The 23215-nt window shown below is 39.2% G+C and overlaps 1 protein-coding gene across 6 annotated transcripts; it reads left to right on the top strand.

The window, feature by feature from the left end:
- Positions 1-6354: 6354 nt before the first annotated feature.
- Positions 6355-21203, top strand: LOC110581163 (ATP-dependent RNA helicase DDX3X-like). Of its 6 annotated transcripts, none has more exons than XM_044912047.1 (18): positions 6357-6429; positions 9007-9067; positions 11592-11639; positions 14255-14384; positions 14914-15072; positions 15149-15248; positions 16010-16145; positions 17272-17357; positions 17936-18034; positions 18120-18280; positions 18792-18936; positions 19032-19176; positions 19357-19538; positions 19612-19729; positions 20026-20107; positions 20217-20219; positions 20641-20780; positions 20975-21203. In XM_044912047.1, the coding sequence occupies exons 1-18, from the start codon at positions 6385-6387 to the stop codon at positions 21052-21054; spliced, it is 1920 nt and encodes a 639-aa protein (XP_044767982.1). In that variant the 5' UTR covers positions 6357-6384; the 3' UTR covers positions 21055-21203. The 6 variants fall into 6 exon arrangements, with proteins under 6 accessions (XP_021546598.1, XP_044767982.1, XP_044767979.1 ...); XM_044912044.1 differs by having other exon boundaries at positions 19954-20107; XM_044912045.1 differs by lacking the exon at positions 6357-6429 and adding an exon at positions 7239-7274 and having other exon boundaries at positions 19954-20107.
- Positions 21204-23215: the final 2012 nt, after the last annotated feature.

Raw genomic sequence — 23215 nt, 5'->3', positions numbered from 1 at the left:
AGTTTATCTGATGCAGAAGGTGCTGGAGGCTGAATGTGGACTATCTTAAAAGTCAAAAACCACTTGGAACCACAATATTAGGGGAAGTGGGGGCTACACTTTCATGGTTTTTAGTTCCACACCAAGTTCCCCAAGTTAGGAGTGAGGAAAAAACACCTATTTTTGGCAGAGGTGTGGAAAAATAACCATTATAAAATACATCACTTATACTTCATCACAAACACCTACTCTCCAAAGAAAAGACTATGAGAACCTTATCTCACATAGGGAATACAATTACCCAAATTTAACCTCGTCTAGCTGTCCTGTCACCCCTAAGAGGGAGGAAAAAAAAAAAAAAGCAGGAAGAAAAGTAACAGTGAAAGTCAAAGCCCAGGAACACAGGCACACAAAGATCAATTTAATCACAACACTTTAGACTGCTTTAGCTCCCAACTCCTTACCACTCCATCAAACATGGGTCCAGTTAATAATACTCAATTACAGCTGAAAAAGCTACAAAACACATTTTATTTAAGGAATTCTAACAGAAACCCAAAGGCAAAACAGCGGGAGGGGGAATTTAAAGTCAAGACACTAGGGGAATTTTTTTTTTTTTAAGATTTTATTTATTTATTTGACAGAGAGAGAGCACAGGCTGGGGAAGTGGCAGGCAGAGGGAGAAGCAGGCTCCCCACTGAGCAGGGAGCCCGATGTGGAAATGTGGGACTCAATTCCAGGACCCTGAGATCATGACCTGAGCCGAAGGCAGACGCTTAACCGACTGAGCCACCCAGGCGCCCAACACTAGGGGAATTTGAGGCCCCTGGCATCAAGAGCTCCAGCAAACGTTAAACGTAGCCCACTCCTACCCAGTTTTTCACAAAAACTCACACTTAAACATTTATTTACTTCAGTTCTTCTTACCCCAGGTATCATGCCTATCTTTAAACAAAAATTATAAGGCAAACTAAAAGACAAGAAAAGAAAAGCATCTGAAAAGACAAAATAAGCACCAGAACAAGACTCTGATGTAATACAAATTATCAGGCAGAGAATTTAAACTAGAATTAGTATGTTAAGGGTTCTAGTAGAAAAGTATACAACATGCAAAAATAGATGAGTAATAAAAGTAGAGAGTAGAAACTCTGACTCAAAAGGAAAGACTAGAAATAATTACTGATCTTGATGATATGTAATAATACATAAGCTGAATAAAAATTCCCAAACTGAAATACAAAGAGAAAAAAGAAATGTAAAATAGTAACAATATCCAACAACTGAGGAACAATTTCAAAAGATTATAAAATTATAAAGCAAAAGATAAGAGAATGGAGCAGAAAAAATTTCTGAAATATATATATATACATATATATATATATTTTAAAGATTTTATTTATTTGACAGAGATAGATCCAGCGAGAGAGGGAACACAAGCAGGGGGAGTGGGAGAGGGAGAAGCAGACTTCCCACCGGGCAGGGAGCCCAATGCAGGGCTCGATTCCAGGACCGTGGGATCATGACCTGAGCCTAAGGCAGACGCTTAACGACTGAGCCACCCAGGCGCCCCTGCAATATATTTTTTAAAGATTTTGTTTATGGGCACCTGGGTGGCTCAGTTGGTTGAGCGACTGCCTTCGGCCCAGGTCATGATCCTGGAGTCCCAGGATCAAGTCCCGCATCGGGCTCCCTGCTCGGCGGGGAGTCTGCTTCTCCCTCTGACCCTCCCCCCTCTCATGCTCTTTCTATCTCATTCTCTCTCTCTAATAAATAAATAAAATCTTCTAAAAAAAAAAGATTTTGTTTATTTGAGAGAGAGTGAGTGAGAGGGAGGGGGAGACAAAATCTAACATGATGAGTGCAAGGCTCCATCCCACAATCACGAGATCACGACTTGAGCCAAAACCAAGAGTCAGAGGCTTAACTTAATTGAGCCGCCCAGGAGCCCCAGAAATTCTTGAAGTACTAATCGCAAGAACTCCTTTTTTTTTTTTAAGATTTTATTTCCAGGGGCACCTGGGTGGCTCAGTTGTTAAGCGTCTGCCTTCGGCTCAGTCATGGTCCCAGGGTCCTGGGATAGAGTCCCACATCGGGTTCCCTGCTCAGTGGAGAGTCTGCTTCTCTCTCTGCCTCTTGTGCCCCCCTGCTTGTGCTCTCCCTCTCTCTGTCAAATAAGTAAATAAAATCTTTAAAAAAAGGGGGTGGGCCTTTATTTTTAAGCAATCTCTATACCCAATGTGGGGCTTGAACTCATGATGCCAAGATCAGGACTTGCATGCTCTACCAACTGCATCAGACAGGCACCCTTAAGCAAGAAGTCCTACAATCAATGACACTAAACCACCAAATATCATTGAATAGTAGGCGAGGTAAATACCAAAAAACTACATCTCAGCATTTCCATATTCAAACTGCAGGAAACCAAAGAGTTTGAATATCTTGCAAGATGCCATAAGGAAAAATACTTTATATTGGGAGAGAAATAAGAATAAGAATACATCAACCATGAAAGCAAGAAGAGAGGGATGCGTGGGTCGTTCAAAAGATTAGGTTTTTCAAGGAATCTTCTTTTTTTCCTCTCTCTCTCTCTCTTTTTTTTTTTTACTATGGCTTTCAGCAATTTTGTAAATAATACCTTTGTAAATAAAGATGAAACATTTATTTTTTTTCCCTCTTGATCCCCTCAGAATTCAGAAATTCTTAAGAAATCCTCTCATGACAATATAACTATTTTCATAAATTCAGTAAGAATCTGTTATCCTGGGCACCTGGCTGGCTCTGTCAGTTATGCGTCTGCCTTTGGGTCAGGTCATGATCCCAGGGTCGTGGGATGGAGTCCTGAGGTGGGCCCCTGCTCCACAGGGACCTTCCTTCTTCCTCTGCCTCTGCCTCTGTATGTCATGAATAAATAAATAAAATCTTAAAAAAAAAAAAAGATTCTGTTATCCTGTGCTCACTTCAGCAGGACATATACTAAAAAGAGATTAGCGTGGCCCTTGTGCAAGGATGATATGAAAATTCATGCAACTCTTGATCTCAGGATTCAAGCCCCATGTAGGGTATAGAGATTACTTAAAAATAAAATATTTTTTAAAAGATTATTTATGGGCGCCTGGGTGGCTCAGTCGTTAAGCGTCTGCCTTCGGCTCAGGTCATGATCCCAGGATCCTGGAATCGAGTCCCACATCGGGCTCCCTGCTCAGTGGGAAGTCTGCTTGTCCTTCTCCCACTCGCCCTGCTTGTGTTCCCCCTCTTTCTGTGTCTCTCTCTGTCAAATAAATAAATAAAATCTTAAAAAAAAATGACTCCCTCACCAGGGTCTTTCTTAAATTTACTTACTTGCTTTTGACTGGTGTGGGTCTTGGGGAACATGGCTGTGAAGCACACTCTAGACATTGCACAACAACCATACTGGTGGTGATAGTAGTACTAGTAGTAGTAGTAGTAACAACACAATGATATAGTAATACCAGTAGTAGTACTAGTAAAACTGATATAATAATAAATACTTATAGTAATCTCCCTGGTGTGTTTTATTCTCTCAAAACCTTTAAATGTATGTTTGCAGGTGCTAACCACCAAATAAATGATCTCCCTAAGACTTGAACATCAGAAAAGTACTTAAAAATTATGAAATATGAACTCGTGGCCTGTAAATATCATAGGCATTAAAAACATGCTGAACTGTGAATACCACACAAAGGATCAATAAAAATTGAAAACCAGCTAAGACTGGTGCTAATACCTTAAATGTTGATCACATCTAGTTAAGCTGAGATTCTGATCAAAAGGGAGAAATTGTTTTAGAAGAAAAAGCAACAGACTCAATAGGAGTGATTTGTGCTAAGCCCCACTTCAGTAAAACAAGACTTAATATCTACCCTAATTACAAGTTTCAGCCTCTCCCAGGAAGTAGACCTTAAAGCAGTCAATCAGGAATGACCTGATCAGTACAACTAATGAAAACTGCATGATAAACCCCTGCCCTTCCACAAAGGAAGGTTACTTTTCCTGAAATAATCCACTCAATTTTTCTGCTCACTTCTGCATCTAAAAGCCTTTTAGTTTGTACAGCTCCTAGTAGTTTTTTTTATATTTGGTAGATAGTATGCTTCCCGACTCATGAATCATTCAGTGAAGCCAATTAGATCTATGAATTTACTCAGTTGTATTTTTTTTAACCTCTTTTATATACTCCATTGCCAGTACCTGCACTCTAATACTACTCAAAATTAAAATAAGTCCTATAGCCTGAGTAGTCATTATGTCCTATTATTGCTTAGGCACATACAACTAGAAGAGCTGTCAGAATGATAGCCTCTGAGAGGCGCCTGGGTTCCTCAGTGGTTAAGCATCTGCCTTCCACTCACATCATGATCCCAGGATCCTGGGATGGAGCCCCGCATGGAGCCCTGCATTGGCTCGCTTCTCCCTCTCCCACGCCCCCTGCTTGTGTCCCTCTCTTGCTGTGTCTCTCTCTGTCAAATAAATAAATAAATAAAATCTTAAAAAAAAGACTGACCATAAAACCCCTCAGTAGCAACCCATTATGGACTCCTTTCACACTAGAGGAATCCTTTTCTTTCCTTTCTGTTCTCACCTTCACTTAATAAACTTTCATTCCACTTCCTTTTGTCTATGAGATTCATTCTTTCACTCCCAGAAACAAGAACCCTGCAACAATGAGAACAAGAATACACCTCACTGGGTGCCTGGGTGGCTCAGTCTTAAGCATCTGCCTTCGGCTCAGGTCATGATCTCAGGGTCCTGGGATGAGCCCCACATCGAGCCCCACTTCGGGCTCCCTGCTCCGCGGGAAGCCTGCTTCTGCCTCCCCCACTCCCTTTGCTTGTGTTCCCTCTCTCGCTGTGCCTCTGTCAAATAAATAAAATCTTTTTAAAAAAAAAAGAATACACCTCACTAACGCTCTGTAATTTGAATTCACAAATCTCAAAGTTGGAAAGACCCTAAAGATCACCAAGGTTACTGTTTCTAAAGAGAGAATTTTGCAAATTAGTGTTAGTAATTTGATTAACACAGCGACTGGCAAGGGTCAGGCATTTTAGCAGTTACATGTTCTACAATGCAGTAGATAGTTCTTCACAAAAGATCATACCCAGAGATGAAAATACTGTTTGTCAGACTCTGCTTTACATACAAATACAACATATTTCTTACTAGGCTCCATATAGAATTTTTTCAGAAATGAAACTATATAATTCAAGGTAAATTTGTATTGTTGGATTTGTATTTTTGTATTTTATTGTTTGGGTTGGAAAATATTACCAATATTTTATCTTAAAATATAAATAGCTCCATGCGGGGTTCCATGCAGGGCTCCATGCAGAGCTCCATCCCAGGATGCTGGGATCATGACCTGAGTGGAAGACACCGTGGCTTTGGGTAAACAGTGCAGCACCATTGGGCACAAGACCTAGACCACTAGGGGAAAACAAAAAGCCCAATAGAGATGAGTGATGGCAGGTGGGGTAAGGACGAGTGGGGATGGGAGGTCCCCAGAAAGGTGCTTTTTCATCATTGACGGTCTAATTATTTCATTGTTTCCTCACTACGTGACGCAGAGGCTGTACGGCCTGAAACGCCATAGGAAACTGGAGGGGCCTCGGGTTCCTGGCTAAGACCCCCGCAGCCTAAGCTCAAGCCAGGCGGAGTCCGGGCGCCCGCACGTGCTGCGGATTCCCCTCCGCTTACCCGACCCATCCACCTCCTGCAGACTCCCTCTGCCCACCTCCTCTTCTTTCGCTCCTACAGCCGAGGATTCTTAGCAAGCCATCGTCGACCGGTTTACAGAATGGCCCAAACTCCTCACAGCTGGGGTCACGTGACCCTCAACCTTCGCTGCTTCGGGTTTTTTAACTGATTACGGTGGGGACTAGTTAGAACTGAGACATTTTACGAAACGTCTGATCCCAGTAACTGAAAGGAAAGAAAAAGGGAAAGCGGTAAAAGGAGGGAAACTAGAAGGGTGGAAAGTGGGAGGATGAGATAAGAGGTACACTGGCGCTATGTTTAAGATCTCCCAACTCGTGGAAAGCAGGAGAAGACAAGTTCTCGCTTGCTTCCAAGAATTCCAAGACATTGGGGGAGAGCGGAGAAAATAAAGCTCTCGTGAACTCTGAGAGCTTTTAAGGGAGAGTCCGACTAGAAGATCCCGCGATGTTATGACTAAACGAACGTAATTTAGCCAGGCAAAAGTAACGGTAGGGGTAAAAGGGTTGTTATTGGTGGGGCAGAGGAGGAAGGCGCAGGACTTACGTACTGACGTAAAGCCGTAGTTGATATATTACGGCCGTGGCCAAGCTGGGTACTTCACCTTTGAAGTGTGGGTGTTCTGAAACGGTACACTTACAGTGGGAAACTCCGAGTTCTCGGTTCCCTTCAGGCATGAGTCATGTGGCGGTGGAAAATGCGCTCGGGCTGGATCAGCAGGTAAGTGGAAATACGCATCCCGAGGCCGTCTGCGTGGACCTCTTTCCTGGTTTAACGTGTCTTGTGGCGTAGTACTAACTAGCCATCTTTATTTCCTTTATTTTGATACCTGTGATTTGTTATGGGTGAGATTGTGGACGGACGGGAAAGAAGCTAACAAATCCTCTAGAGGTGTAGTAGCGAACAAGATGAGGCGGTAACAGTACGATCGGTGGTAGCGGTTACTTGAACCGAGGTATTGTATCCCGGCCGCGCACAATGGCGGCCTTTGTGTGTGCTGGCGCTTTCGCAAATACGCGCATGTGCGAACACCGGCTGACTAGCGATCAGAGGGAGGTCCGCATAAGGGGGTCATGTTTTTATCTGAGTGGTTTGATTTTCACTGGATGATACTGATTCTGGCTCAAAAGTGCGGTTGGTATGTAACGGGAGAGTTGGTTGTAATCACGGAATGGGGGGGGCGGGCAGGGAGAGATGGGGCGAGCAGGACGGAAGAAGGGGCTTTCTTTCAGGGTAATGGCGGCGGTCTCCTTTGTTCGGGCTTCAGGGCAGTGCAGCGCAGCGTTGCACTCTAAGAGAAAGCCCAGGCCTGCGAGACCTGGTCCGGCAACTGACTTTACAAAGGTCGACGAAACAGTTGTTTATTTGGGGGGCTCCTGTCGCCAGAGTGTCGCAGCCCAGTGCTGCGGATGGTGAGGTCGTGTTTCCGGAGTGGAAAGTTTTGTGACGCAGAAGGGCCGAAGAGGGATACTGGGGAAGGGAGGGAGGAATGGCCGCCGCGGGCTTCCCTTGACCGGTGTTTGGAAATAATGGAGGTTGGACGCTGGCGCGTAACCACTTGGGAGGTTAATAGATCTGGACTGCCCTTTGTTTAATTTAGAGGGTCGCTGAATAGCTATTTTAGTCCAGCATTGTGGATTTTTTCTTTGTGGTATTATGTGTTTTACATATTCATAGATTAGTAATTTTGATTTTGGATTGCATCTCGAGAAAAATACTCAGAAGGTGGTTTGGTAGGGCGGATAAACTTACTTTGTTGCGCCTGAGTAAAGACATTGATGTAGGTCAAAAAGGCTTGTCCTCTTTAATAAGGAGACTACCTTTTACTTCGAGGTGTTACCAGTGCGAGTGATCTTCGAGAGGTAACAGGTTCGTTTTCCATGGCAGCGGAAATCTTAGTTTTATTACTGCGGTATACCTCCCAGAGAAACTTAAATGAATCGTTCGGACTCTGAAGTGAACAGCTTCCCTGTCTTCTGTCTTCCACGTTTTAACAGAGGGAAATAAATTAGGGCATAAACTTTTCACAAAAAAATATTTGACGAACTCGTGAATTCTGAAGCAAACCTTACTAACAGTTGATTCTAAATTTCAACGTCGTTTCGTGTAATATATTTCAAGAGATTTGGTGGTTTACCTCTTTAAGGTATTTTCATCCTACAGTACGGTTATATTAACGCCTGCAGTCTCCTGAGCCTTGGTAATGTAAAGTAGCACTGAAAATGAAAATTTGAAAATAAAAGCATAAGCAATCTCACTTGTAACATATTCTGTGTAATAGAATCCATTTAAACTTTTGATGAACTATTCTCTCTGGGTCATTAAAATTTAGTAGTAACCAAATTAGGCCTGGAAAAGTGGTAATTTAATATCTTAATTGATGGTGCATGTAATTGGTAATATCTTGGACTTCCAGTGTTTGCAAATGTTACTGTATAACTTTTTTTTTTTTTTTGCATACACAGCAACCTACTTTGCTGTGGTGTTTTCTTATTTTAAAATTTTAATTCGATATGTATTCCTGCTTGAAAGTAGTTCTGGGTTAGTTATTAACAACACGTGATAAAGTAAAATAACCTTTTTTTCTCTGTGTTGAAATCTGTCAGTGAGGGGACAAGTAGTAATTGAGATTAAGGAAAGTCTTTAAAAAGCTTTAGATGTTAGTTATGTTACTTAGTATCTTTATAACCAACAACTTTGCATTTGTCTTCTCTCTAAAATGGAGAAGTAAATACTGCCTTCAATGTAGCCAGCATTAAATGGCTGGTAAGTGGCACAGTACTCACCACGTGGTAGTTGGTGGTGATGGTGGTGGTGCTTAGGAATTTATCCAAATTAAAAACACTTAGCAGTCTTTAGGGATGATGAAACTAATGAATTTTCAAATTGTCCTAACATTTTCCAAGTAGAATTTTTAGGTTTGAAGTGGTATCAATAGTATGAAGTGGGAAACCAGTGCTTTTGGGGAAAAAATTGTTAGTACGCCAAGTATTTGGCGTACTAACAAATTAGTTTGGTGATTGAAGAGCATTTTGCTGTGGAAAATTGTTACAGGGAAAACCTGTTTGGGATGAATGTGTGTGAAACTTTTGTAACTGCTTATATTATTGGCATCTTGTGTCTTGCCTTGTAGACTTTAAAACCATGTGAGGCAGACAGGGCAGCTAGCTAGTGTAAATGGTACAGGGTAGGACAGAAGTTTAGAACTGATTGTCTTTTAGAGTGCTGTCTGTGCTTGATTTTTTTTTTCCCGTTTATTGTGTGTCACCATGTGAGGTGTCAATATCTTTCTTCTAGTTTGCTGGTCTAGACCTGAACTCCTCTGATAATCAGAATGGAGGAGGAAGTACAGCGAGCAGTAAGTAAAAAAAAAATTTTTTTACAAGAATTAGTATCAGAGCTTAATACTCATTGTACTTAGCAATTTTAAAGTAAAAATTTTCTCTTTTTATCAAATATATATATACTTTAGTATTTTAACATCTGTATAATGAGAGACCGATTGGTTCTTTTTGAGTGGAAACTGATCATTTGAAGGAAAGGCAATGTCATAGTCACATTTTTATATTTTTTTTGTTTTTCAGATTTTATTTGTGAGAGTGCGCTTTGAGCACGGGTCATGTGGGAGGGGCAGAGGGAGAAGCAGACTTCTACTGAGAGGGCGCCCTCTCAGGGCTCAGTCTCAGGACCCTGAGATCATGACCTGAGCTGAAGGCAGACCCTTAATCATCTGAACCACCCAGGCACCCATAGTCACATTTTTAGATATGTCCCGTGTAGACTCTGGTTAAGCATGAAGGAGGTGGGGATATCCATCCCTTTCGTGAACTAACCTGAACTGTGTTAACCTGTTAAGGGCCCCTGTACATTTACGTGTTGTGGCTTCTACGACTGTCTCATGATGAATCTGAGACTTCAGAGTAGAACTAGGCTCTACTGCTTCTTGGGTTATAGTTAGAATTTAAAATTCTGCCATATTAAATTGAATAGAAGCTTAGTTTTCGAAAGAACAGTGTTTTGTTTTTTTGATACTTGTCAGAGGTTAATATTAGAATGGAAGGGTTGACCCTTTATTATTTGGCAGCAGATCTCTGTTTGGACCCATGTTTCCAAGAAAGCAGTGGGTACATTCTGAAGAGCTTTAAGTGTGCTTAACACATACTAAGTCTTGTTTGCTACTATATGCATATTATAAGGAGTTAATTATTTTATTAAAAAGGATTTAATTATACTAATGGTTTGGGATACTTCAATCCAAAAGTTAGACATTTAGTTAAAATTAGGATATTAACACTTCCTTTTACTTCGTAGGTTAAATGCCTTTTTTAAAAAATTTGACAGAGACACAGTGAGAGAGGGAACAGAAGCAGGGGGACTGGGGGAGGGAGAAGCAGGCTTCCCTCTGAGCAGGGAGCCCGATGCAGGGCTCGATCCCAGGACCCTGGTATCCTGACCTGAGCCGAAGGCAGACGCCTAACGACTGAGGCACTCAGGCGCCCTGCTTAAATGCTTTTATTTCATAGTCACAGGCTGGCTGTTCACTTAATTTAGGAAATCTTTTTTTTTTTTTTTTAAGATTTTTTATTTATTTATTAGAGAACACGCACAAGCTGGGGAAGCAGGAGAGGGAGAAGCAGACTCCTCCTCGCTGAGCAGGGAGCCCGACATGGGGCTCGATCCCAGGACCCTGAGATCATGACCTGAGCTGAATTCAGGCAGACGCTTAACCAACTGAGCCGCCCAGGCGCCCCTTAATTTAGGAAATGTTTTGTTTTTTGTTTTTAAGATTTTATTTATTTGTTTGACAGACACAGTAAGAGAGGGAACACAAGCAGGGGGAGTGGGAGAGGGAGTTGTGTTAACTGGCTTCCAGTGGAGCAGGGAGCCGGATGCTGGGCTAGATCCTGGGCTAGATCCTGGGATCAAGACCTGAGCTGAAGGCAGATGCTTAACGACTGAGCCACCCAGGCGCCCCTAATTTAGGAAATCTTAACACTGTCAATTCCTTCTTGGAATCCTTCAGCTTTCATCTGTATGAAAACCACATTATATGGCCTTTATTTTGCCACAGTAGAAACAAAGCTAATTGGTATTGGTTAATTGATTTAGTGCATATTCTTTTCTTAGTTGGCAGTTTTGTTATAGCAATGGTCGTATTTGTTGAGAGTTGCAATTAATATAACATTTTGAAATAGAACAGTCTTTTTTTTTAATGAACTCTGTGCCCATGTGAGGCTTGAAATCAAGTCTCTGAGATAAAGAGTCATGTGCTTCACTGACTAAGCCGCTAGGCACCACTGAAATGTGTTTGGATTGAGGGTTTTTATTACAATCTGTTTCCAGATTTGCCAAACTTATACTGTCCACCCCTTCTTTTCTTTCTCTTTTTTTGATGTAGCATAAAATTTGTATTATTTAAGCACTTACCCATTTTTAGATTTTCTTTTTCCAATTGTAAAATAACTTTTTTCTTTTTAAGATTTTATTTATTTGACCGCGAGAGAGGGAACACAGCAGGGGGAGTGGGAGAGGGAGAGCAGGCTTCTCCCAGAGCAGGGAGCCCGACGTGGGGCTCGATCCCAGGACCCTGGGACCATGACCTGAGCCGAAGGCAGACGCTTAATAGCTGAGCCACCCAGGTGCCTCTCCAATTGTAAAATAATTTAGAAAATAGAAGGTTTTAAAGTTTGTTTTCTAGGATCAGTGTTGTTTCGTTTTGTTTTGTTTTTTAAGATTTTATTTATTTGAGAGAGAGAAGCCGACTCTTTCCCAAGCTGAGCCACGCGGGCGCTCCTAGGATCAGTGTTTTAATAGATATTTTTCTAAACTGCTGTGTCTTGGAGGATAGGATAGGTTTTTTTAAATTTATGTTTCTCTTCTAGAAGGGCGCTATATACCTCCTCACTTAAGGAACAGAGAAGCCTCTAAAGGTAGGTGACTGGCAACTTTGTGTCCAACTTTTCTGTTTTAAGAAGTTAGTAAAAGCTAGGGAAAATGAGGTAACTTTAGGAAGTGTATTGTTCACCTATCTTCTATTTTCTTAACTCTGTAACTTTCGAAAAGTTCATCTGGTATTGTATGATGGATGTTTCTTACTTCTTTTGACCAATTTTGAGCCTAAAGTTTCATTACTGTAGTGCTTTGTTTATAAATACAACATGATTTCAGTTTGAAAACCACCTGGGGGAGGGAGCTGTTTTGTAAAACTAACTGGAGGGCAATGAAATCCTCAAATGCTACAACAGTGAACATTAGTTATTGCCGAATATTTAACAATTGAAGGATTTCAAGCATAGGCACTCTCAGGGTTGGAGAGATTGTCTGATTTCAGTTTTTTGTAGAACTGTTTTCATGTTGAATGGCTTTGTGTGAAATGTTACTAAAATACCTTATGACTTTTAGTATTAAGTTTTTAATGTAGAGTAGCAGATGATTAAGATAGTGTTGGATGATGGTATGAGTGTCAAATACTCACCATCGCGGTGATCTGAAATTTTCAAGAGAAAGAAAAGGTCAGGAAAAGCCAAGAGGAAAGAAGATGGTGAATAAATGAGGTGGGTATTTGGGGAGGGGGGAAATAAACTGTAGCTTGTGTACTGAGTGTGTACCTTCATACATAGTCTATAGTTTATATAAGTTTGTATAATACCAAAAGGTCACATTTAGCTAATGATAGAATTCTTTTCTCAAACTGCGAATTTCTTTTTAAAAGATTTTCTTTTTGGGGCGCCTGGGTGGCTCAGTCGTTAAGCATCTGCCTTCGGCTCAGGTCATGATCCCAGGGTCCTGGATCGAGCCCCGCATCAGGCTCCCTACTCCCCGGGAAGCCTGCTTCTCCCTCTGCCACTCCCCCTGCTTGTGTTCCCTCTCTCGCTGTGTCTGTCAAATAAATAAAATATTTAAAAAATTTTTTTACGTCATCTCTACACCCAATATAACCTTGAGATCAAGAGCTGCATGCTCTACTGACTGAGCCACCCACACACCCCCAGATTTTCTTTTATAATGGGTATTCCTCAGAATGTACGTGACTAGAATTGCAAAGAAAGTATAATAAGTGCTTCAAAGGGAGTGACTTTATGGAAATTAAGAAATGGAAGAGTAAAGGCCATGGTTGAGGGAAAGTAATGTCATTACTTTGTGAAATGCAAAAAAATTAAAGTGTCTTTAACTGGTTGAGTTCTCTCTAGTGGGTTTACTCTGGTCACCTTCCTTTTATCTGTCTGTAGCTGTGCCCTGAAGGTATGTTCATGTGGAATTTAGGCAATGATGGCAATTTCTTTTTTCCCTGGTATATTTGATTCTCCTTGAGCTTGACAGCATATTGTTGAACTCTTAGAATGTGACAATAGTATCATAAATATAAAGGACAACAATAGTTACACCAACTGTTTGTATTGTTAGCACTGAAACAGAAAGGAGCTTTGGCAGTACCTCAGTGTGAAATAACTAACTTAATAACTAACTGAAATAAATAACTTTGGAGACATTTGAGAGAGTAGTTTGAGAAATTTTTTTAAGTATAAAGTTGGTTAAAATGACTTACAAATGGGTTGTTAATTTTCTAAATTTAGAGTTCTTTTGGGAAAACCTAATTGCCTAATGTTTCTACTGCTTGCATACCTAAATGTTAAGGAATCATTTTAAAGATCCCTGATTGTTTTTTAATACAGATTCTTTTGTATCTGGGTACTTTTGAGGGTATTTTAAAAGTGTAGGAGGACAAAGAAGCTCTGTATTGACTATTTCCATTTAATGAATTTCTTTTAAATGTTGTTAGATTAAGCCAGATTGTTTATGTATTAAAGATAATTCAGCTGATTTGTTATATTTATAGCTGTTAAGCTGCTACCAAGTTGCCTTCTCCAAGTTCTTTTAAAGAAGTCTCTTGTTAATCATACCACTTATTACACAGAGCCCATATGAGCATAAATCAGTGACTGCAATTTGGAGCTTCATCCTCATGAATTTTCGTTTTCTCTGTCCTCAGGCACTTGACATATTTCTTCTTGTTGGTAATTAAGTTCTTCTCTAGGTAACTGATTCTACCCTGAGGTAACCTTTTGAATTTAAAAATGTGTGTTTTATATGCTGTATGGTGCATACCTTAAATTTATCAACTTCAGCAACAACTGTCATTCCTGCGATTTATTTTTAGAATGGGGCATAATTAAAAGGCTAAACTTAGAGCTTCCCTTACTACTGCCTTTGAGGTTAAAACTTTGGAGGAGGCACTTGGGATCCCTCTGAGAGCAGTTACACCTTTAAAAAGTCAATTTTCCACAATCTTATTAAAACAATTTTATTGGAATAAGCTCCTGTTTTACTCCTTTTAATATGTAGCGAACATTGACACGTGAAAGAAGTGCTGGTGAAACCAATTAATCTAAATCTTGGTTCTCTTCTCCAGTATTTGAGAAAAGTAATTCCATTGACCCTTGGTTCCAGAAGGATAAAAGGGAAGCTATATCAGAGCTTATTTGGAAAGACAGGAATCATGTAAAAGTATTGTCAACTTTTTTTTTTTTTTTACTTTTTTGGGAAGGATTCTATGATAAAGACAGTTCAGGATGGAGTTGTAGTAAAGATAAGGACGTCTACAGCAGTTTTGGGTCCCGAGATTCAAGAGGAAAGTCCAGTTACTTCAGTGATCGTGGAAGTGGACCAAGGGGAAGGTAAATTATTAGTTTGCAAATGTGTTTACAGTAGCAATTTAGGAATCAACTTAGTTTGATGTTATCTCTTTGTACTACTTGATCTTTTTTTTTTTTTTTTTAAGATTTTGTTTATTTATTTGAGAGAGTGCACACAAGCAGGGGGAGTGGCACAGGGAGAGGGAGAAGCAGGCTCCCTGAGATCATGACCTGAGCTGAAATAGAGAGTCAGCCACCCAGATGTCCCTGGGTTATCGTTTTAAAATGAAAATATGAAGTACATCCTGGATAGAAATGTTATAAAACTTAATTCTTAGCATTATGAGACCTGATGAAGCTATATAATTTTATATAAGGTAAAAATGGATGTGGATTTTTTAAAAATTGAAGATGTATAGGGCCTCATTTCATAAATCATATAGCCAGTGTTGAATTATTGAAGTCTTTGAAAGGTACTTAATGATGAAACAATTCAACTGGTACACAAGTACGTATCTAGAGAGATATTATATCAGCTAAATGATATATATCAATTGTTTATGCTGTTTAGGTTTGATGATCGTGGACGGAGTGACTATGATGGTATTGGCAGTCGTGGTGACAGGACTAGCTTTGGCAAATTTGAACGCAGTGGACACAGTCGTTGGTGTGACAAATCAGATGAAGATGATTGGTCAAAACCACTTCCACCAAGTGAACGTTTGGAGCAGTAAGTTTTTGAAATATATGTTGATTGATACGAAATTTAATACTTAGTATAACGTATGTAATCATTTGATTGTTAGGGAACTCTTTTCTGGAGGAAACACTGGAATAAACTTCGAGAAATATGATGATATACCAGTAGAGGCAACTGGCAATAACTGTCCTCCACATATTGAAAGTGTAAGTTGTTTTTGTTTGACTTTTTTAACAATTCTTTGTTAACCATTTAAAAACTTCATTGGGTTATAAAAAAGACTAAAGATTTTATGTCACCATTATGGATAAAGCTGAAATAGAAAATGTCAAACATACAAAGAATCCAAAAGTACAGGGCGCCTGGGTGGCTCAGTCGTTAAGCGTCTGCCTTCGGCTCAGGTCATGATCCCAGGGTCCTGGGATCGAGCCCCACATCAGGCTCCCTGCTCCATGGGAAGCCTGCTTCTCCCTCTCCCACTCCCCCTGCTTGTGCTCGCTCTCGCTGTCTTTGTCAAATAATAAATAAATAAATCTTTAAAAGAAAATCCAAAAGTACTCTATTGTATGTGAGACATGGGAGTCTATTTGTTTTTATTTTATTTTTTTTAAGGTTTTATTTTATTTATTTGAGAAAGAGCCTGAGGGGAGGGAGGGTCAGAGGGACAGGCATACTCCTTGTTGAGCAGGGAGCCCAATGTGGGACTCAGTCCTGGGACTCCAAGATCATGACCTGAGCTGAAGTCAGTCGCCCAACCAGCTGAGCCACCCAGGCGTCTTGGAGTCTATTTTCTTAAAAATACCTAAAATTTTATAAGGTACTTTTAACCTAAAATCATAGCAAATGTAATCACAACCAAAGGGGATATTTGGGGTTGCTATTATTGTCATAGTAGTACAACACAGAAATTGTAACAGCTAAAGCATTTCTAGTTGTATGTGTTTGACTTGCTTTTATTTTTTCACAGTTCAGCGATGTTGAGATGGGAGAAATTATCATGGGGAACATCGAGCTTACTCGTTATACTCGTCCAACTCCGGTGCAGAAACATGCCATTCCTATTATCAAAGAGAAAAGAGACTTGATGGCTTGTGCCCAAACGGGTAAGCTGAATGGATAAAGAATTAAAGTTAGTATCTCAACTGGTCTAGCTCTAGAAATAGTACTTTTTACAGGGATGCTAGAGCGTGATTTTGAGTTAGGTAAAGTTTAGTTCTGTGTTTTGTTTTGTTTTTTCTTCCCTTGCACCTTGGTATCCTTTGGATGAAACTAGTGTTTCCATCAGGACATCTTGGGGAGTTCTGTAGCAAATTGTCAGCTTGGTATTACTGCAACAGGGAAAATTGTGAATGCAATGGCAGGGGAACATTAGCAACATATTTGGAATAGGATATAATCACTCAGGGAAGAACCTGTGATTCATAAAAATGTGGGTGGGGAAAGGGAATTCTGCCTCCTCCCTCTGGTATTTTGGGAATTTGGCAGGGTTGCTTCAGTTTTTTGGGGTTTTTTTTAAAGATTTTATTTATTTGGCAGAGAGAGACACAGTGAGAGAGGGAACACAAGCAGGGGGAGTGGGAGAGGGAGAAGCAGGCTTCCCATGGAGCAGGGAGTCCGATGTGAGGCTCGATCCCAGGACCCTGGAATCATGACCTGAGCTGAAGCCAGACGCTTAATGACTGAGCCATCCAGGTGCCCCAGGGTTGGTTCAGTTCTGTATGAGAATTTAGCACTGGTAAGACAGCAGAACTTTCTTCTCCATATAAAACTTTCCTATGTTTATAGAGAAAGGAAACTTCAATTCATTTGTATTTTCTTCTTTAAGGATTTCATCTTTTAGGTTTAATTAGCATTTCATCTTTAGGCTAAATCTGGGATCTGTTTTTTAAAATAAAGTTTTATTGACACAGTTAAAACCAAGGCTTTTATTCTGCAAAGGAAAACATACTACTGGCCAAAGCCCTTTACTGTTAAATTTTAGAAACTATTATACGTTCCTACAGTATTATAGGATATAAAGTTGATGCCATGGAAGAGACAAAATGGTTGTGTTTTCATGTGAATTAAAATGTAAAGAGTAGAGGATGGCATTGTTTAAAATGGATTACAGGAATCACTTGGCATTCTTGCTTTGGCTGTATGAATATACCGTATTTTCCAAAAAATTGGGCATAAGGTAAAATTTTCTTTCAGTAAAAGGGAGATTCCACACATTTATTTTTTTAACAGGATCTGGAAAAACTGCAGCATTTCTCTTGCCCATCTTAAGTCAGATTTATACAGATGGTCCAGGCGAGGCTTTGAAGGCTGTGAAGGTAAAGATTGATTTCCTTATAAAGTAAGTTGTTAGCATAGAAAAAGCTTTATAAATATTAGTTGGGATCTTTCTTTCTAAACAATGCTAAATGTGTTTTATTTCAATTCCTTTTTCTTTTTTTATTATTTACTTTTAATTTTTTTTAAAGATACTGTTTATTTGAGAGAGAGCATGAGCAAATGGGAGGAGGAGAGGCAGAGGGAGAAGCAGACACCATGCTGAGCAGGGAGCCTGATGTGGGGCTTGATACCAGGACCTGAGATTGTGACCTGAGCTGAAGGCAGACACTTAACCGACTGAGCCACCCAGGCGCCCTGGATGTAATCCTTAATTATAGAGGGAATTTTGCTGTGATTAGTTGTTTAAAAAAAAAAAAAGAGTTTGGGGTCTTATGAGTTTAATTTCTAAATTGTTCTCATTTCTGGGTGCCTGGGAACCCAGGGTCCTGGGATCAAGTCCCATGTTGGGGTCCCTGCTCAGTGGGGAGTCTGCTTCTCCCTCTCCCTCTCCTACTCTTTCTCTCTGTCAAATAAATAAATAAAATCTTTTAAAAAATTAATTGTTCTCATTTCTTAGGAAAATGGAAGATACGGGCGCCGTAAACAGTATCCTATCTCCTTAGTTTTAGCCCCAACAAGAGAATTGGCTGTACAGATTTATGAGGAAGCCAGAAAAGTAAGTATGCATTTTACTAATTATTGCCATCTTCATTGATTCTAATAATGTTTTTATGAACATCTAATAAACTCTTTGCTTATAGTTTTCATACCGGTCTAGAGTTCGTCCTTGTGTGGTTTATGGTGGTGCTGATATTGGTCAGCAGATTCGAGACTTAGAACGTGGATGTCACTTGTTAGTTGCCACTCCAGGACGTCTAGTGGATATGATGGAAAGAGGAAAAATTGGATTAGACTTCTGCAAGTAAGTGTTAATTTTTATATATATATAAGATACAAGTTTTATTTTGTTTTTTATTTAAATTCTAGTTAGCATACAGTGTTGGTTTCAGGAGTAGAACTTTTTATATTAATGTTATTTTGTAGTGATTTAGTAAAATTGTCTTCAGATTAAAAAGGAATTTTAATAATTTGGGCTCCTGAGTGGCTCAGTCGTTAAGCGTCTGCCTTTGGCTCAGGTGATGATCCCAGGGTCCTGGGATCGAGTTCCACATTGGGCTGCCTGCTCTCCCTCTCCCTCTCCCACTCCCACTGCTTGTGTTCCTGCTCTAACTATCTCTGACTCTGTCAAATAAATAAATAAAATCTTAAAAAAAATAAATAGTAATTTTAATAATTTAACTTCGTAATTTTTGAAAATCACAGTTAACCTGGTGTCAAATAACAGTTAATGTGATTTATGTGTTTCACATGTTACATTTATATTCAGTGGTCAGTTTCTCATCAAATTCTAAAGTGAGTATTTTTTATAATAGATACTTAGTGTTGGATGAAGCAGATAGGATGCTGGATATGGGGTTTGAACCTCAGATACGACGTATAGTTGAACAAGATACTATGCCACCAAAGGGTATTCGCCACACTATGATGTTCAGTGCTACTTTTCCTAAGGAAATACAGGTATGGTTTAATATTTTTTAGAACATTTGTAAAGAAGCATTTTCAGATAATTTAAGAAATCAGAGACTAAGTAGAGTTTTTTTTCCCTTTTTTAGATGCTTGCTCGTGATTTCTTGGATGAATATATCTTTCTGGCTGTAGGCAGAGTTGGCTCCACCTCTGAGAACATCACACAAAAAGTAGTTTGGGTGGAAGAATCAGACAAACGGTCATTTCTTCTTGACCTCTTAAATGCAACAGGTAACTTTAATAATAGTGTAGTGAGAATCTACTTGTCTCTCTTTAGCTCCTACCCTTCTTTTGCCTCTGCCTAAATGATTAAAGTTTATTTTAATTATCTCTGTGTGCTTGCTTACTGAGTGCAAAAAGAACTAAGATGCTGAGTTGTTAGTAAACAAAACCTTATGTGTAATTTTTCAGGGAAGGATTCACTGACTTTAGTGTTTGTGGAGACCAAAAAGGGTGCTGATTCTCTGGAGGATTTCTTATACCATGAAGGATATGCTTGTACCAGTATCCATGGTGACCGATCACAGAGAGATAGAGAGGAGGCCCTTCACCAGTTCCGCTCAGGAAAAAGCCCTATTTTAGTGGCTACAGCTGTGTGTATATTTTTATTTTTGAGTTCAGCATGTCTGAATATTGCTTTTTTTTTTAACAGAAGTTATTTTTCAGGTGGCAGCAAGAGGACTAGACATTTCAAATGTGAAACATGTTATCAATTTTGATTTGCCAAGTGATATTGAGGAATATGTACATCGGATTGGCCGTACAGGACGTGTAGGAAACCTTGGTAAAGTGTTCAGTTGTTGATAGTTTGTCACAGAATCTTAAATTTTAGAAATTATTTTCAAGGGAAAGCTGACGTCTGACGTCAGATAACTAAAAATTACTGTTTAATTTGGTTACATCACAAATTATAACTTTTTTTTTTGTTCTCCTTACTGTTGTCCATAAGAAGGAAGACCATACTATTTCATGAAAACCTGTTTTATGTACTTTTTTGGATTCTCGTAGGCCTTGCCACCTCATTCTTTAATGAAAGAAACATAAATATCACGAAGGATTTGTTGGATCTGCTCGTTGAAGCTAAACAAGAAGTGCCATCTTGGTTAGAAAATATGGCTTATGAACACCACTACAAGGGTAGCAGTCGTGGACGCTCTAAGAGGTACAGATTGTTTTGAGTCTTCATTATTATTATTTGCTTTTGGCAGGAAGTTGTGTCCAGGACTAACTAAAACACTGCCACTACTTAACATAATTTTGACAAGGGATAGTAAGTAAAAATGGTGACAAGGAGGGGCGTCTGGGTGGCTCAGTCGGTTAAGCATCTCCGTTGGGCTCAGGTCATGATCCCAGGGTCCTGGGATAGAGCCTCGCATCGGGCTCCCTGCTTAGCGGGGAACCTGCTTCTCCCTAACCCTCTGCCTGCCCCTCTGTCTACTTGTGCTCTCTTTCTGTCAAATACAGAATTTAAAAATCTTAAATAAAGAAATGGTGACAAGGAAAAAATTAAAATTTAAGGAGTTAATTGTCAGCCCTTAACTGCTTAGGACTTGAGAAACACTGTTGCAAGAACTGACCATAATAGCAGTTGAGTTGAAAAATCAGAAATTGAGGATTGGAAAGTTAGTACATGGGAATTGTCAGTTTAACTGAACTGCAAATACAAACTACCCATAATGTTTTTCCTTTTAATAGTAGATTCAGTGGAGGATTTGGTGCCAGAGACTATCGACAAAGTAGTGGTTCCAGCAGTTCTAGCTTTAGTAGTGGTCGTGCAAGCAGCAGCCGTAGTGGTGGAGGTGGTCACAGCAGCAGCAGAGGATTTGGTGGAGGAGGTAATTTGTTAACTTTTCCTGCTTTGTGTCTTTGGTGAATGCTTTTATTTTTTCTTAAAGCATAATTTGAGAAATATCCAAAGAATACAAAATCCAGTACTGTGAATTTTTTAAATTAGATTTCCATCAAAGAGAAACAAGGAAAGAAACTTAAGTGGCTGAACTAATTTCTGTTTTCAAACATTTCTTGATAGGTGGCTATGGAGGCTTCTACAATAGTGATGGATATGGAGGAAATTACAACTCCCAGGGGGTTGACTGGTGGGGCAATTAAATCTGCTTTGCCACAGAGTCACCCTTACAAACAAGCTAATATGGAAACCACATGTAACTTAGCCAGACTATATTTTATAGCTTCAAGACCTTGCAGTACATTACCAGCTGTGATTCTCCTGAAAATTTAAGGGAGCTTCAAAGTCACAAGAAGAAAGGAACAATCAACAGCCTTACTCAGAAGTTGAAGACATAATTGCTGTGGTTTGGATTAACTCCCCTCCTGCTTATTTCTCACCCCAAACTGCATTTATAATTTTGTGACTGAGGATCATTTGTTTGTTAATGTACTGTGACTTTAACTTTAGACAACTTCTTATTTTGATGTCCTGTTGGCTCAGTAATGCTCAAGATACCAATTTGTTTTGAAAAAATAAATTTCCTGAACTTGGGCTAAAATCAAACCTTGGCACACAGGTGTGATACAACTTAACAGGAATCATCAATACATCTGTAGATACTAATATGGGAAAAAATCTTAGGCAGTAGCCTGCATTAGACCTTATTGGTACTTGCAGACTGGGGAGAACATCTTAAGGCAGAATTAGTTTCAAAGGTGGCAGACTGTACTAAGCTAAAGTTCTGACTTGCTCACTCTATCCTGGATAGGCACTTAGAATCTTGTAGTTTTTAAATAAGCCATTCCAGTCAAGATGAGGTGGCATGTATGAATGCATTCACGTTTTTCAAAGTATTCTTCAAAGTTAATGCAAATAAATACAGCAGTTTCTCTTTTAATGTTTAGGTTATTAATTTTAAGCTAAGCAAATGTGGGCATACTATTACAGGAAAAGTTTTAAAGGTTTGATAACAAAAATGTTTGAGGGAGATTTCATCTAACTAGATTTTTTAATGCCTGCCGTAAATAAACTTGAAATGGTAGGATAGCTGACCATAGCAGTGACCAGTCTTTATAGAGGCCTGCTTGGATTTTGGTCTTTAATGCATGCTAGTGTTGATGTTTTTTGGTCAAGAGGATATGAGCAGGAGGGATTATGCAGCAGGCTTTACTTTTAATGTAGATTCCACATTACTCTCTTTAAGCTGCGTTGAAATATTAAAATGGCTTACACTTGTAGACTTTGTAGATCAGACAACAACAACAAACTGAAATCCTTGAGAACACACAGGTTGGAAATATGTACTAAACTGCATAAGATGTTATTTCTATATACTGCAGTTTTAGTCTATTTTAGTTGCATAGGTTTCCATTATATTTATAGTCTCTTTATGATAAATTTGGCCAAAGATGATTATCCACCAATAAAAATGCCTCTTCTACTTGAATTCTGTGCTGATTTTGTGGCCAGAATGCGTAATCTTTAAAAACTAATCTCTGTGATGGCATAAGCAGGCAAAAATTTTCTTAAAGTGCAATAGATTTTCAGGAATATTGTGCCTTGTTCTAAAAACCATTAAGTAGGTGCACTTGACAGTATTGAGGTCATTTGTTACGGTGCTATTTCAATTAGTATAGGTTTAGACTCTTGTACATTTTGCCCATAACTTTTTACAAAGTACTTATTTTATTGCACATGCAGAGAATTTTATATATATGTCTTGTGTGCGTGTCCTTAAACTTCCAATCTTATTTTGTCTCTTGGAGATTGTTGAACGCAGCTTGTTAAGAAATAGATTCTAAAATTTTATTTGGGACCATGGAGTGATAGGTGAGAAGAAAACTATTTGCACACGACAGATTTTTAGATACTTTTTGCTGCTAGTTTGTGTAATATTTATTAAACATTTTGACAAATATTTATTTTTGTAAGCCTAAAAGTGAATTCTTTGAAAGTTTAAAGAAACTTGACCAAAAGACAGTATAGAACACTGGCACCTGAATGTTGAATGTCACCATATGTGAAATAATATATTTCGGGGTAGTGTGAGCTTTTAATGTTAAGTTCTATTAAACAATTGAGTCAAATTAAGCAGACCTGGCACTGGTGATATAGCTAGCTGTAACTTTCTGACAAAGTTTAAGACAAAATTGGCAACTTGAAATTAAAACAAGCCAAGGTTTTGATACACTTGTCTTAAAAATATTAATGAAACACTTCTGAACACTGATAAAAGAAGTGTCCACATTCTCAAAGGTTCTGTGAGTTTTGTTTTAGTTATGTTTTTGTTTGGCTTGGTTTTCAGTGACTGTCTGGCATATT

Source organism: Neomonachus schauinslandi, chromosome Y (genome assembly GCF_002201575.2).
Source record: "Neomonachus schauinslandi chromosome Y, ASM220157v2, whole genome shotgun sequence".
Lineage (NCBI taxonomy): Eukaryota > Metazoa > Chordata > Mammalia > Carnivora > Phocidae > Neomonachus > Neomonachus schauinslandi.
The sequence above is the reverse complement of the archived record's forward strand: the minus strand, read 5'-3'. Positions and strand labels throughout refer to the sequence as shown.

What these genes read in the sequence shown, in the direction of transcription:
- LOC110581163 (XM_044912044.1), top strand. Translation starts at nt 6,385, where the DNA reads ATGAGTCATGTGGCGGTGGAAAATGCGCTCGGGCTGGATCAGCAG. An exon ending in CGCTCGGGCTGGATCAGCAG is followed by an intron (nt 6,430 to 9,006) that starts GTAAGTGGAAAT and finishes TCTTTCTTCTAG; the next exon opens with TTTGCTGGTCTAGACCTGAA. An exon ending in ATTGGATTAGACTTCTGCAA is followed by an intron (nt 18,281 to 18,791) that starts GTAAGTGTTAAT and finishes TTTTTATAATAG; the next exon opens with ATACTTAGTGTTGGATGAAG.